The sequence below is a fragment of the Oratosquilla oratoria genome, chromosome 30 (genome assembly GCF_046742065.1).
Source record: "Oratosquilla oratoria isolate Oo_2021 chromosome 30, ASM4674206v1, whole genome shotgun sequence".
NCBI lineage: Eukaryota > Metazoa > Arthropoda > Malacostraca > Stomatopoda > Squillidae > Oratosquilla > Oratosquilla oratoria.
The window spans coordinates 4544282-4559353 of record NC_134806.1 but is presented as its reverse complement, the minus strand read 5'-3'; the positions used below and the strand labels follow the sequence as shown (position 1 = coordinate 4559353).

Below are 15072 nucleotides of genomic sequence, written 5' to 3'. Positions count from 1 at the left end.
CTTACTTCATAATTCACATCCACCTCTACTCCTCCATTCCTTGTCATATGTGATCACATGTAAAGGTCTTCACATTCTCCAGCCTCTCAACCTTTAAAATTACCTCCACCCCAGCACCATTACCCGTTGTACATCTTATCACCTTACAAATGACATTTAACATGGTTATTATCATTATTGTTATTATCATCATCATTATTATTATTATTATTATTATTATTATTATTATTATTATTATTATTATTATTATTATTATTATTATTATTATTATTATTATTATTATTAATATTATTATTACTATTCTTTTATTGTTAATATTTTTGTTATTTCATGTGTATTTATTTTTACACATTCACTCCTACGTTTGTTAGGGTATGTGCATAAATTAAGTACCTTATTTAATGAGCATTTTTATATATTTAACTTTTAAAGTGGTACCAAATCCAGAGTTCATTGTGTTATTTCTAGGCAAATTTACAGTATAGGTCATTTACATGGCAAAATAGTACTATGCCATAACAGTAGATGACGTGTTTAGATGTGGTCTCTTGATTGTTTTTCTTGAATTGCCATGATCCCACTGTAGTATGTGATATGGAGCTCAGCAGTCCCTGTGATGTGATGTTTACTTGTATTCTTGGCTTGTGTGAACTGTATGTGTATGTAGTTGTGTATACATTTTGACATGCACAAATAACACACTGGTTGATTGATTCACACAGTTTGTGATCTTATTCCATTTAACTAGATTTGGAAAACTATATATAATGTGAATGTGGGCAAAGAAAGATATTTTGAAGTTATCACATTTTATCCTTCAGATTCATGTAATTTTAAGTGAATTTTTCTTTCCTGTCAAGCATCTTGAGTCACTGGAATTACTTAAGGCACAAAAGCAACAAAACAGGGGCACATCCTAAAGGTTTTGGAGTCCTGGGACCTCTCCCTGTCTGTATTATCTGCCTTGAGGCTATGTTTATGATCAATTTATCAAGAGGGGCTGCAAATGCATCAAGTACATTGCTTTTGATAGAGCCATTTTTTGCATGTCATTATTTGCATTTATAGTGGTTCTTCTTAAACACTTTTGCCTACACTGAGCCTCATAAGTCTCAAGCTGGAATCCATTGCTTGCAGGTGTGGATTTGCCTCTACCTGAATGCTTCTGCACAGTGTTTCTCTTTGTCTGCAGCTCAGTGTGTGAGAGGTCTTTATTGGCCCTGACAGTAATTAACTTGTGTCTTCCATAATCCCATAAATGCTGAGTTCCTCTGCCTGCAATATCAGTTTTTTCCTATGGTTTTTTCTGAATTGTTTCCTTGCTTCTAGAAAAATTTATGATTTGAAAAGTATGACTGCCAATATAATATCTAGCAACACTTTTACATTTAGGTAACTTAGGATAGTTATTTTTGTTTTTACTAACAATGAAATATGTTTTCATGGATTGTTCACTTTAAATATTTAGAAATTAAAAATGGCAGTGCAAGGAACAAAATTAACAGAAATGAATTTAAAAGTGCTCATTGCAGCAAGAAATTAGTTTGAGTCCAAATATGTGAGATTTTTCTTTAGGTCACTATATGCTTATCTAAAGTGAGGGTAAACCAGTTGGACTTTGCTGTTGAGGTGTTGTCCTACAGAATTGCCTCTGACCTAAGCATGTGGTGGGGAACAGGAATGACCCTTAATCCATAAGTTGCCAAGATGGGAGGGACAGCAAATGGGTTTTTTTGATAGATGTGGATGGGGGTATCTTTTGATTCAGCCAATCCCTTTCAAGTGTGTGTATGTATGTATATATATATATATATATATATATATATATATATTTATATATATATATATATATATATATATATATATATATATACATACATACATACATCATACATATACCAAGGCTTTTTCCCCCTTACAAGGGAGGTAGCCAAAAAGGAAAAGGCATAAAATCATTCCCACCCATTCCATCCCTGAATACACTCCACACCCCTCCACTCTCCCTCTTATCTTAGCACCTCCTGGATGACGGGTCATCCCTGCACCTTGTCCACTGCCCAGGGTCAGAAGTTGTGTCACAAGACACAGCACATCCACAGCAAGGCCTGTAGTGGGGGAAAAGAATACTGCCACCAAGTATTTCCACTCAGATCGTAAGAGGCGAGAAGAAAGGGACGGGGATTGGGACTAGGCATCCTTCTCCTTGTAGCCCCACAGGGGACATTCCTAAAATAAAAAAGTAAATGTATATATATATATATATATATATATGCACACACATATACATACACACCCATACTTATATAATATTCATTTAAAAGCTTTTGACTGCCCACAGCTTTCCTCCTATTCCACATATCTGTAGTATCTCCCACAATTCCTTGCTGTCTACCCAGTTACATGCTTTCTCTAAATCCATAAAAGCCCAAAAAACATTGTTACCCTTTGCCATAAACTTCTCACAAATCTGCCTTTCAACAAAAAATTTATCCACACACCCTCTAAATTTCCTAAACCCACACTGTTCCTCACCAAATGCTCCCTCTATTCCTCTCCAAATCCCTCCAACAAACCCCCTCACAAAAGCTTCTTTGTGCTCCAACTGACCCCTCTAAAATTACGACATTCACATTTGTTGCCTTTTCCTTTGTAAACTGGAACTCTATAAGCACTACTCCAATCCTCTGGCACATTCCACTCCCCATAGGCACATATTAAATAATTTCCCTGGCCAATCCACTATAACCATTTCTCCCTTTGTCAGACACTTGCATGATACCCATCTCTGGGTGCCTTACCAGCTTTCATAATTTTTAATGCTCTTTGTACCTCATCTTTTCTTATAGCACTGTCATTTTGCTCTCCAGGCATACATCAAAACTATTCTTCACCCATGAGGGAGGTGGCCAGCCAAAGCATGCACCCCCCCCCCACCTATCCCACACCAATCCCACACCTGTTTGTTTTCTTTTAATCTTGACTCCTTTTGGATGAATGGCCGTCCCTGTCCCTTGCCCACTGCCCACGACAGAAGCATTGCAGCAAGACATGCACATCCACAACAGGGTCCAACAGCCTAATCTGGTTTACTAGACACCACTTATTTTACATGGTGACCCTCCCTTTTAATCTCCTCATTTCACTCATATATATATATATATATATATATATATATATATATATATATATATATATATATATATATATATATATATATATATATATATATAATATGTGTGTGCGAGTAACCGCCAGGAAAATTATACTAACAAAATAGAGTGCTTTCTTATAGTTACATCTTAAGTAATTATAGGAAAGCACTCTGCTTCATTAGTTTATTTTTCCTGGTGGTTACTCATGCATTTGTGAACACACATTCTTAGTGTGTGTGTGTGTGTGTATATATATAATGTATATATGTATATATACATATATTTATATATATATATATATATATATATATATATATATATATATATATATATATATATATATGTTTTAATGAAAGGGAGACCAATTAACAATTATGTTGAAAAAGCCTGTTAATAATGTAATTTACATATATGAGGACTCAGCAAAGATTGGGCTGATATTTGAGAAATCAGAGGTAGCTGTTAACATTAAAGAAAAAGGAACAACGGATTCACTAAAGAAAAATTAAGATAAATTTCAATACTTCAAAGCAGTGTTATAGTATTGGAAATATAAAAAGCAGTACTGCATTTACTGGCCCCGGATCTTGATGGTAATTATTGATTTGTTATTAATGGTTAAATACCTTGTGGCTTAATTTCATACGTGATAGGATTTATTCAACCAAAGTATGATGGACCCAAAAGTAATTATGCGGTGTTTTTAGATTTGTAAATCGTTACTTTCAGAGTGATTTAAGTATTTTATTTTTCCATTTCATTGCATTGTTTTGTTCATTGTTTTTGTTTGTATTTATTTTTCATTTATTTATTTTTTTCTTTTAACTTCACCCTGTGTTGAAAGTGCCTAAGGCTCAAAATGCATGTATGTGTAAATGTGTGTGCATATTCTCCTTCAAGTAGATTATAGGAACAGTTTGTAAATGGTATTGGTAAGCTTTTTCCTGTAATTTTTTCGTGTAAGATAAAGTTAAGCTTTAAACACTTTCTTGTACTGCATTTGTATGACTCTGACATGATGTGAGTGCAAAACATAAATGAATAAAAATGTATTTTGCATGAATATAATATGGTGATGACAGTAATTCATGATTTAATGATTTGTTTGGGGAACAAAAATTTATTCTTTCACGCTGTCATTGATTTATAATTACAGAACTTAGTGTTATGTGAGATACAAGGCAAGTAAGTTTATTGGAAATGCATCTAAAGTTTGATATTTGTGATACTCTATATAAGTGTAATTGTCCTTAGATTATCAGGAATCCATAAAGACATAAGAATGATTGTGATTTAGGTCTCCTACTTTCATGGTTGTGTGGAGTCCAAAGTTTGATTACTGTAGCAGGCCATGATCAGCATGACATCATTTTGTGGTGTGGGTAATTAGAATATTGATGCCTCATAAAGTTGCATAAAGTTATTACTGGTTTATATTTCTTAAATATACTAAACTAATATATGTGAATTTATCTTATGTGCATTTCACTAAATTCATTGGTAACTTGTTGGTGTGAGCTTGCTTTCGATCACAGAACAAATTGGATAGCTGTATATAGGAAGAGTTTACTGAAGCAAATAGGTAAATCCAGATAAAGCGCTTCAATTCAATAACTGCACTTTGTCCATACAATATAGATTAGTACAACTTTGTATATGAGTAATTAAGATTTTATATCTAATGTTTACCAATTTGTTTTACTGGTTCTTAATTGTTTATTTCTTGATGAGTAGATAAGGGGGAGGGTCATCATGTAATGAAATGATGAGGGTAAATCAGCTTCAGCTGTTAGGCCCTTCTGTGAAGGTACTTTGTCCTACTGCATTGTCTTCAACCCCTTCGTTACCAACCCATCAACCTTACGTAAACAAACATTTCAAACCGTCCCACAAATGGCTGGAGCCTTATGTTTGTAAACACAGACACTTGCCACCACGTGGGTAGAAATAACCCAGAAACCGAGGCCTTGAGAGCCCTCAATACACACAGCTTATAACTGTGACACGTGCGTGTCACGGGGAGCATGCTCGGTTCCTGGTGGGTGCACTCAGCCATGACACGCAGGTGTCACAAAACACACAACCGGTACTCAAGGGGTTAACCTGAGCAGTGGGCAGGGGATAAGAAACCTTCATCCAAGATAGAAGGACAATGAATGGGTGTAGGATAGGTGAAGGGCGAGTTTATGGTTTGACATGGCTACCCCCTTTACAAGGGGGAGTGGCCCTTTTGATGGGTGGATGTGTTTGTATGTTTAATTGGTTAGGTCTTATGTTGTGATTGGATGGCTTGTGTAACTGCAAGTCCTCTAGTATTTAATTATTGAAATTTAGTCTTAAAACTTTTTTTTATGCTATTAGTGAAGGTGTTTTGATGAGATATGATCTTAGATTTGCACATGAATAAATGCCAGAATTTTATAAACAGATAAACAGTGCTTTGTGTAAATGAGTATTTAACCTCTATATTGCATTAGCAGAACAAAATTGTGTATAAGCTGGAACAGTTTGCATATTATTTCACTAAGGTGAAGGATTAGATTAGCCAGGGTAATTGAACAGCTTACTCCCTTTGCCTTCCCTTTATTGCATAAGGTGATGAGATGTATAAGGGGTGAGGAGGGTGGCTGTGAGTTTGAGGTAAGTCTTCAAGGAGAGAGGCTGGAGAAGGTGAATAGGTTTAAGAACTTATGGTCACATGTAGCAGGGAATAGAGGAGTCAGGTTGGAGGTAAGCTGTAGAGTTGGGGAAGCATATAAATGTCTTAGGCAATTAAAGAGTGTCATGAGAAATAGGTATCTGGAGATGGATGCAAAGAGAAAATTGTATGAAAGGGTGATTGTGCCTATGACAGTTGGAATGTAAGGGAGGTGGAGAAGAGAAATCTAAGTGTGTTGAGATGAAGTGTTTAAAAAGGATAGTGGATGTTATGAGGATGGATAGAGTGAGAAATGAGGTGAGGAGGAGAATTGAGGTGGAAAGGGAGCTGGCAGATAGAGTTGATGAAACAATACCTGGATAGTTTGGGCAAATGGAAAAAATGAGTGTAGAAAGATTAACAAAAAGAGTGTGGAAGGCAGGGAAGGATGGAGTGAACTTGAGGGGAAGACCAACAATGAGTAAAAGAGGAATGTCTGTTGATTAGGGAAGAGAGAAGGCAAGAGAAATGTATGCGTGGATAATGATTGTAAATTGATGTGGCCCAAAAGGACTTCTCCTTGTCTTCTCTATTTACATGTGAGGGGATGATTAGGGAGGGTTGCTATGTAAATGAAGGGTGAGTGAAAACCAGCTTCAGCTGTTGGGCCCCACTGTAGAACTGTTGTGTATTGCTGCATTGCATCTGACCCACAAGGAGCTAAGAGAAGGGGAACTAATTGGTTGGGGATGGGTGCATGTCTTGACTGGCTACCTCCCTTGTGAGGGAGAAGAATCACATTGGTATATACAGTAGATAGAGTTTATAAAGTGTGATTAAGCTGAAGGAGTGAGACATGGGTAGTCCTATATGTTCATAGATGAATGTGCTGTATGGCTTACAGGGAAATTTTATAGTTCAGAGTTTATAGATTATAGCTGTGTACACTGGTATTTGTATTAGATAAATACTGATGAAATAAGTTTTATATGTATAGATGAGCTTTGATAATGTGTCCGTCTTGAGTCTTGTGTTAAAAGGGGAATGTGTGTGGTGTTACTATTTCCTTGTACTGTGATATAATGGATGTCAAGCACTATCCCCCTAATTTTTTCAATAATCTATTATAAAATAATTATTAGAGGTAATCTTCATGTATTAGTTGACATAGCCATCAGTGACCATGATATAGAAATATAAATTTTTGTATGGAAACATTTATTCATGAAAAGAAATATGTATACATCGGAGTAAATGTATGTGTGTGTGTGTGTGTGTGTGTAAGCTGGAAAGAATATCTCACTGTGCAGGAGTGTATGTATACTTTGATGGTTGAAATTTTTAGTTTTTATGTATATTCAAGTAAAGTTGGAGGACATCAAGACTGTAGTGCATTAATTTGTGTATGTAGAAAATAGTTTGATTTTAGGAAATTGTGGACTTGTGTGTATAGTCAAAACTGAAATGATTGACATTCTCTTTTTGTACAAAGATAAGGTAAATCCCTCATGAAAACTGGAATTTGGTTGTTATTGCAGCGTGAAGATGGAGACAGTGCACCTGGAACTCCAAGCAAACGTGCAGATACTAGAGAATCTTCACCTCAAGTTCAGACAAGTCCTGTGCACAAGCCAGCAGGGCAACAGCAGCAGCAACAGCAGCAACAACAGCAGCAGCAACAACAGCAACAGCAGCAACAACAGCAGCAGCAACAACAGCAACAGCAGCAACAACAGCAGCAGCAACAGCAGCAACTCCCTCCACAGCAGATGCCAACACAGTCCATGTCCAGCCAGCAGATGACATCACAACCAATGCCGCAACAGACTCCCCTTTCCATTTCAAGTGGCCAGATGATTTCACAGCCAGTACAACATATTGTCCAAGTTACGCCACAACAGGTTTCACAGATTTTGCAGTCTCAGCAGCAGCAAGTTCCCATATCCTTCCAGCCAGTGCAAGGGCAAGCTGTACCACCAGGTACAAATCTAGGCGATTTAAGTCAACAACAGATGTCCTCTCAGGAGTTGACTAAACAGGAAAGCTTTGAAACAGTAACTGGTCAGTCATTAAATACCCAGTCAACAACACAGGGAGTGAATACTGGAGATCCAAATACAACTGTAACTCAGCCTCCTCAGGTAAGCAACTCATATCCTTAGCTTTCTTAAATTTTTGCTTTTATTTTCTTAAGAGGAGTCAAAATTATTCTTTGAAACAGTAGCTTAGAAGTCTTGTCAGCAATGCTTTGAACTGCTCATGACCTTATTATGTCCTGAATGCTCAAAGTATTTGCTAATGATTTGCCTGCTGCCAACAGCCTCCCAGAATGCATCGCTTCATAGTAAGTCCTGTGGTTGAAAGCAAGCCTTTCCCCCCACCTGCTGAAGGGCAGAAGCAACGACCTGTGCCTCTTGGGCCTCAGACAACTACAGATGAGTCCCCATCCTCTGACTCTCCTTCCCCTGCATCTGCTTTGCCTCCTGCTGCTACTCCAGCAGGTAGTGATTCTGCTGCTTTGTATTCAGCTCCTGCTGCTACACCAGCAGGTAGTGAATCTACTGCTTTGTATGCAGCTCCCACTGCTGCCACACCACTTACTGGTGATGCTGTTGCTGCTGTTTCCCACACTTATGATCAGGTATTGGTCTTTTGGTACTTGTGATGTCTTAAAGATTGAAAAATGCTGCTTATAACTGAGATTGATAGGTTAGAGGAAAGTCTGACAAATCAAGTGCTTTGTCAGTTAATTTTGAAACATTTTGTAATGCTAGTAGATATACTTTTTTCAGAATATTGTATCTAGAAATACAGTTTGAAATGAAGGATTAACTAAGCTTTACTTTTAATTTTTTCAGGCTGAAGTCACCACAAACAATTCTGATGGTAGTGTCAACACTACAGTTCCTGTCAGTGGCATTAGCTCGGGAGGACCTACCCCTCCTCAGCATCATACACCGGAGAACACGCTTTTGGCTGAACAGCAAGGGCGTCTCTCCCAACAAAATTCTCTAGAAAAGTATGATAGGTATGAAGTTTTAGCTTTGTGGTGTTGTTCCAACACAGGCATAAGCACTCACTGGTTTCTTGGAAATGTTATGACCAAGTTTAAGGTATTGCTTAAGGTTGACTTTGATCTCTGACTTCTGCATTTATAAATAACATGAATAGGGATATTGTGTTTCATAAATTATGGTTGTTCTGATTTTAATATCTTAATGTATCAATGGGAGCAGATGCCAAAACAGCACATAGCCGCACATTATTGTAATTAGTTTTTCTTTAATCTATGGGAACATTTTGATAAGTTATTTTATATAAATGAACCTTTCAGACATATGAATGTAAGTAGTTAAGTACATTTGCATTTAAACTTGGTAATTATTTGGATATGGCCATTCCAGTGTTACATCAAATAGTGACATAACGGAACTTGCCAAACAACTGAAACGGGTCACCTCCCAAGTATCTGGAAGTGCAAGTGCAACAAGCACAGTACATCCAAACCTACCAGTCACGCATGCTGGGGCTTACTACTCAGCACCGAGCTATCCAACTACTCCAGTCTCCATAGGGACGCAACCTACTTTTAACCAGGAATTAAGTGAAAAACTAGCAGTGGTGAGTATTGATTTAATGTTGTGGTTGAATTATCAGGTTGTATTATGATTGGTACATCATTTGGCTTCCCAAGGTGACATTGAGGGTAAGATTGAATGGTTATTTAATAACTGATGTTCCTATTTGTTTCAAATTAATATCCTTTTTTTTAAGGAGCATGCAAGGGAATTTTGGTCAGTCGGGAACAAAAGAGAAAATTTACAAGGTTTGCTTGAGCTTTCACCTGGCTGGCTTTGTGTTTGTTGCGTGCATCATACCCTTTAGTGTTTTAGGAGAGCTGTGTTCTAATGATAAAGCTCATTATGTGTCTTTTCTAATATATTAGATTCTTAGCCCACCTTTAGGAAAATCTTAAAAATATTGTTTTGATAAACTAAGGAGTGGCAAATGCTAATGCTTTAGTATGGTTATGTATTAGTGATTATTTCCTTTTTCTTCAATGTCATGGTGTGTAACACCAGATCCAGAATGTAACACCAAAGTCCTCACTTAAGCTGATAACCTGATGATGATAACATACCATAGCAACTACAAAATAGCAGCTAAAAACACCCAGGCTTACACAGATTAGAATGGAAACCCCACCCCAGAAATCATCAGTAGTTTTGCTCACCCCAGACAACCATGAAACTAAGCAGTCAAACCGTTCCATTGGAAAAGAATCCTAAAATATTAGGCCTCATTTTTGACAGCCTGCTCTCTCCCCAGAATACTTTTATGTCAAGGTTTCTTCTATTCCTCCTTTTAGATATCATTACATATTCTCTTCATGTCCTCTTGACCATCCTCCCATCTACCCCTCTGGCCCATGTATACTTATACTTGTCTCTCTTCTTGGACACTGTATTTGCTCTCATCTCCCTTTCAGAACCCATTTTTACCATCTTCTGTATGCTATAGTTATTACCTGTCATCCTGTACCTCTCTGCTACTTCATCTATCAGTTTACCTCCTATTCTAGCATTGAGATCTCCCAATATCATTATATTTACAATCTTCCCTAAACATTACACACTCATTGAAATCATACCATACTACCAGGATCATATACATTCACAAAATATCACTTTTCCCCATTTTCACCTTCATCTAAACTGTCCTTGAAGACCCTTCACTCCACCATACACACTTAACTATTACATCATTTACTAACAATGCCACCCCTTCCTTCCTGGCCACTGTTATTCCTGAAACCCTACCCTCTTACCCACCATACTCCCAGACACAAACTCCCCTTTCCCCTCCACTTTCATTTCACTAAATGGTGACAAATGAATTTTTATTCTCACAAACATAGTACTGATCTCTTCCCATTTACTTTCATCCATACAACATCCGTATACAGTATATTCAATTACCCATTTTATTGGGGTTCTGGTTAGAGTCCTCCCAGGCCCTTTTTATACTTCAACTTTTCATAGGAGAAACATACAATGGGGAATCTTTAGTCTCCACACTTTATTTAGTTGCCTTCTACACCATACATGAGTACATTATTAGTGTATGTTCCCACAACCACAAGGTGAAATAAATTCATAGAAGAGGACATTATAAAGGAGGGACAACATTGATAGAAAAACATCTCACCATTCCTTTATTGATAGATATTTTATTCTAACATGGGTGAATAATGTGTGGTTTTGGTCCTTTGAGGTGTCCCTAAAAGAAATCCCTAAAGTACTGACAGTCAAAGTGCTGTACTGAGAGTCACCATGCAGTTGATATCCCAATATAGAGTGTAATAATTGTCTTTAGTCCTGAGGCCCTCCCATAAATTTCTCTGGGAATAAACAGGATATTGTCTGTGTTACATTAGTAAAGGACTGTGTGTTACTGCCTTGTAGTAGAAGGTAGAGAGCAGTTGCCAATTGTCAGCTCTCCTTATATGGTGGTCAGAAGACTTGAAAGTCATTCCTAAAGACACCTTCAGATGGAGATGAGGATATTTACAGGTTTTGAAGGTGAGCAGCAAGGAAGTGCTTCTCTCTACTGTCCATTTCATGGAACCATCAACTGTAGGTACTTATAGATGTGTACATTTTTTTTTGTACCAATCTGTGTACCTTTGGAAGATACTTGAAAAATACTCAGGTAATACATTTTGAGGAGAGATGCTTGTTTCAGTCATTATTAATGGATATTTCTTTTTAGTTAATCAAATTATTTGGTATTAACCAGAATAAAATCCTTATGTGCAGTGGCACTCCATAATGGATTTATCAAATTAGTCTGTAACCTTTTCAGGAGTGGAGTTTCTTTCCAGTCTTTAAACTGTTAAGGACCGGAGATTTTTCTCAGCTGAGTGAAATCAATTGGCATTGACCAGGATTGAATTCTCAAGTGTGATGGCACTCCTTAGTGATGTGGTTTAGAACTAATTTTGTAATTGGTGCAGAAAGTGTTATGAAAATTTTCAAACAAAAGGAAATAGGTCCAATGGCCTTTATTGATATTATAAGGAATTTTGATTTTTTTTCTCTTTGCAGCCCTTATAACATACCTTATGTATTTTCATTTTCAGTATCTGACCCATTAGGTATATTTAAGATCACAGTGTACTTAAAGTAGATCATATTAATAGTAGATAAGGCAGATTCCAAAGGTGGGCTAGAGTAGCTTTGCTCCCTCCTAAATGTGATTTATTTGTGTTTGCTCTCACCCTTTTATTAATTTGGTGAAAGAAGTTTTATCTTGGGAATTGTACTTTTTTCACCTTTTAACATTATTAGTTTATTTTTTTTTTTCTGCTTATGTCTAGTGGTATAGTTTGTAGTATTAGCAGCAATGAAACCATGAATGATGCAGGTATCACACTAAATGTTGATATGTGATTATTTTTTTTATTTTGTTTGTTTATTGTATTTCATTTCTACTTTTGTTTGTTTATTTATTTTTGTGCTTGATTTTTTAGAGGATTATTTGAGATAAGTTTTCTAATATATAATGTCCCCAAGGTTTCAATCATGATTGTGGATTTTTTGTAAAATTGCTTCAGTTTGATGTTATTCTAAAGGATATATCAAATAACTAATTCAAATGTTTACAGTGATGTAAGCATATATGGTAGATATGTACAGACATACATACATATATACTATATATATACTGAAAGTCCTTTTCCCTCTTTTAAGGGGTTGGATGGTGAAGTCAAAGCAGACACCTGCTTTAGACCATCCATAAAAACTATTCATTGTCCCTCCCATCTTTGCTGATCTTCGTGGATAAAGAGTTGAGCCCCCAACACCCGTCCTTGGGTCAGAGGCAATGCTGTAAGACACTGCACCTCCAGAGCAGGGTCTGAGAGCTAAGACTGGTTTATCTCCATCAGTCTATTGCAATCAATCAGTTTGTCAATTTATTACATGGTGACACAACCTCCCATGCCCACCCCTCATTTACTTGACAAAAATAAAGAAAAGACCAGAAGAACTCCCTTCAGGTCATGCTAATTCAACCATTCACAACCTCTCTCTATTCACACCTTTCCCTACCTTCCATGACAGGCATCTTTTTTATATCCAGTGCACCCATTGCTCCATCCATCCACCTCATTCTTGGTCTTCTTAAGCTTCTGCTATCCACTTCCACTTAACATATTTTTTGCCAGTCTTCATTCTTTCCACATACCCAATCTATCCCAGCATTCTTTGATCAATTCCATCTGCCAGCTCCTTTTCCATCCTCACTCTCCAATCCACCTCTTCATTTCTCATTCTATTCATCCTTTTAACCCCCACCATATTTCTTAAATACTTCATCTCAAAACGTGTTTAGGTTGTTCCTTTCTGCCTCCTTCATAGTGCTGTGGACACAACCACTCCCTCATGCAGTCTTCTTATTGTGTTCATCCCTAGATATCTATTTCTCATGACATTTTTCATTTCTCCCTTCCCCTCCCCTCCCCTCCAACTCACTGTCACCCTCACCCCATGTATATATCATCACCTTACTTTTACCCACATTTACTTTCGGCTTTTTCCTCTCACATGCCCTCCCAAAAGTCCACCAGTACGCAACTGCTTCAGTTTATCACCTGACCACAAATGCAGTGTCATCTACAAACAACTAGCCATCTGAGATCTTCTGTTCTTTACGGCTGATGCCACCAGTGAGGTGCAGTAGCTTATGACCATGGTAGTTACATTGGCAAAGTGAATAAAAGCCTCGGTCATATGCTACTGTACCATAGTGGTGGTGTTGGGAGCTGTGTAGAACAGAAGATATTGAATAGCAAGTTGCAGTAAACTTTCATCCTAGGGTATAAGATCATACCTGGTTACAGCTCTTTTGATGCTCTGTGATGGTAAATTGGTAACATGTGGAACTCGCACTGTGAAGGACCCTGAATCGAAGCTTTGCGATGGCCGGGTTTGATTATTTGAAAAACTTAACTCTAACAAGTGACTTGTTCAATAATATATGTATGTGTGTATGTATGTATTTCAATCTGTTGCCCCAGGTCTCTCTTGCAAGAGACCCAATACTCCCAAGTAAGCATCAACAGCAGCTGGATTGGCCCAAAAGTCACTTAAGGAAGAAATATTGTTTTGTACGGGTCAAATTAGAGTAGGGAAGTATGTTGAAGTGTTTGGTGTTTAATGTAAGGTGATTGCCAAGTGAGTGAAGTGGCCCTGCTGTGGATGTACTGTGTCTTACTGCATTGCATCTGACCTGGGCAGCAGGCAGGAGACAGGGATGACCCTTCATCCACAGGGAGCTAAGATGAGAGGGGAACAATAGGTGGTGGATGGGAGTGGAATGGGCGGGATTAGGTACACACCTTGACTGGCTACTTCCCTAATAAGGAGGAAGAAGCCCTTGGTATACAGATGGATAGACTGCATGTGGGGCAATTTGTTTTTGTGGCCAAGCCTATTCTCTGTCTGTAGTATGTAATGCTAGATGGTGGCTTGAATGCTGTCATGTAAGTGTAGTTCTAGTTAGTCAAAGGGGATTCTCTTTATAGGGGAGTTTGGTGTAACATTGATTTTGGTAATCATTCTTGGAGTGCTTGTTTTATAATCTAAGTGTGTATGGATGGGTTGTGTGGTGCAGGTGGTGGGTTCCTGTAGATGTTTGAATATGTTGCTGGTGTGGTTTTATTGTGTGTTCAGTTGGTCATGCTTATGTTATATGATTGGATAGGTGGGTAAGGTTAAGGGCTCTTTTGTAGAACTGTGTGCCTATTTTTCTCATGAAGAGGAATTTTGCTCCTGTGTGTAGTTATTCTGTTAGGGTGATTTTAGTGTATTCTGGTATTATTCTTAGTGCTTTGTTTTGTGTAGTTTGTAGGGTGTTTATGTTATGTTCTTGAACCATGCTGGAGAGACATAGTTAAGTGTGATTCTAAAGAGTTCTTCATAAACTGATTAGAGTTTCTTTTTACTCTTCAAAACCTATGCTTTCCACTGATTTTAGTGTTATTATTTTCTTATAGATTTTCGCTTAACTTTATGGGTAGGTAGAAGGATATGTAGATATCAGAAGTGGAGCTCAGGATTTTAGGAATCTTGTCCAGTTGAAGTTATCCATTCAATTTTAGTGTAGGATATTTTCTATTCTTAGTTGTCTGGGATGAATAATGTCACTGATGATTTCTGTGGAGAGGATTTCATTCTGTTTTATCTTGGCCACTGTTCTAGCTTGTCTAAGGTTGTATGT

At 37.4% G+C, this 15072-nt stretch overlaps 1 protein-coding gene across 30 annotated transcripts in view; it reads left to right on the top strand.

The window, feature by feature from the left end:
• Positions 1-15072, top strand: part of LOC143040991 (uncharacterized) — a 577258-nt gene that overhangs the window by 532644 nt on the left and 29542 nt on the right. For 28 of the 30 annotated variants that reach the window (XM_076212488.1, XM_076212484.1, XM_076212489.1 and 25 more), the window contains 4 exons: positions 7329-7931; positions 8111-8431; positions 8649-8818; positions 9195-9411. In XM_076212488.1, coding sequence (XP_076068603.1) covers positions 7329-7931; positions 8111-8431; positions 8649-8818; positions 9195-9411 — 1311 coding nt within the window. The remainder of the gene's footprint in view (positions 1-7328; positions 7932-8110; positions 8432-8648; positions 8819-9194; positions 9412-15072) is intronic. The other 2 variants (XM_076212470.1, XM_076212481.1) reach the window with 2 other exon arrangements.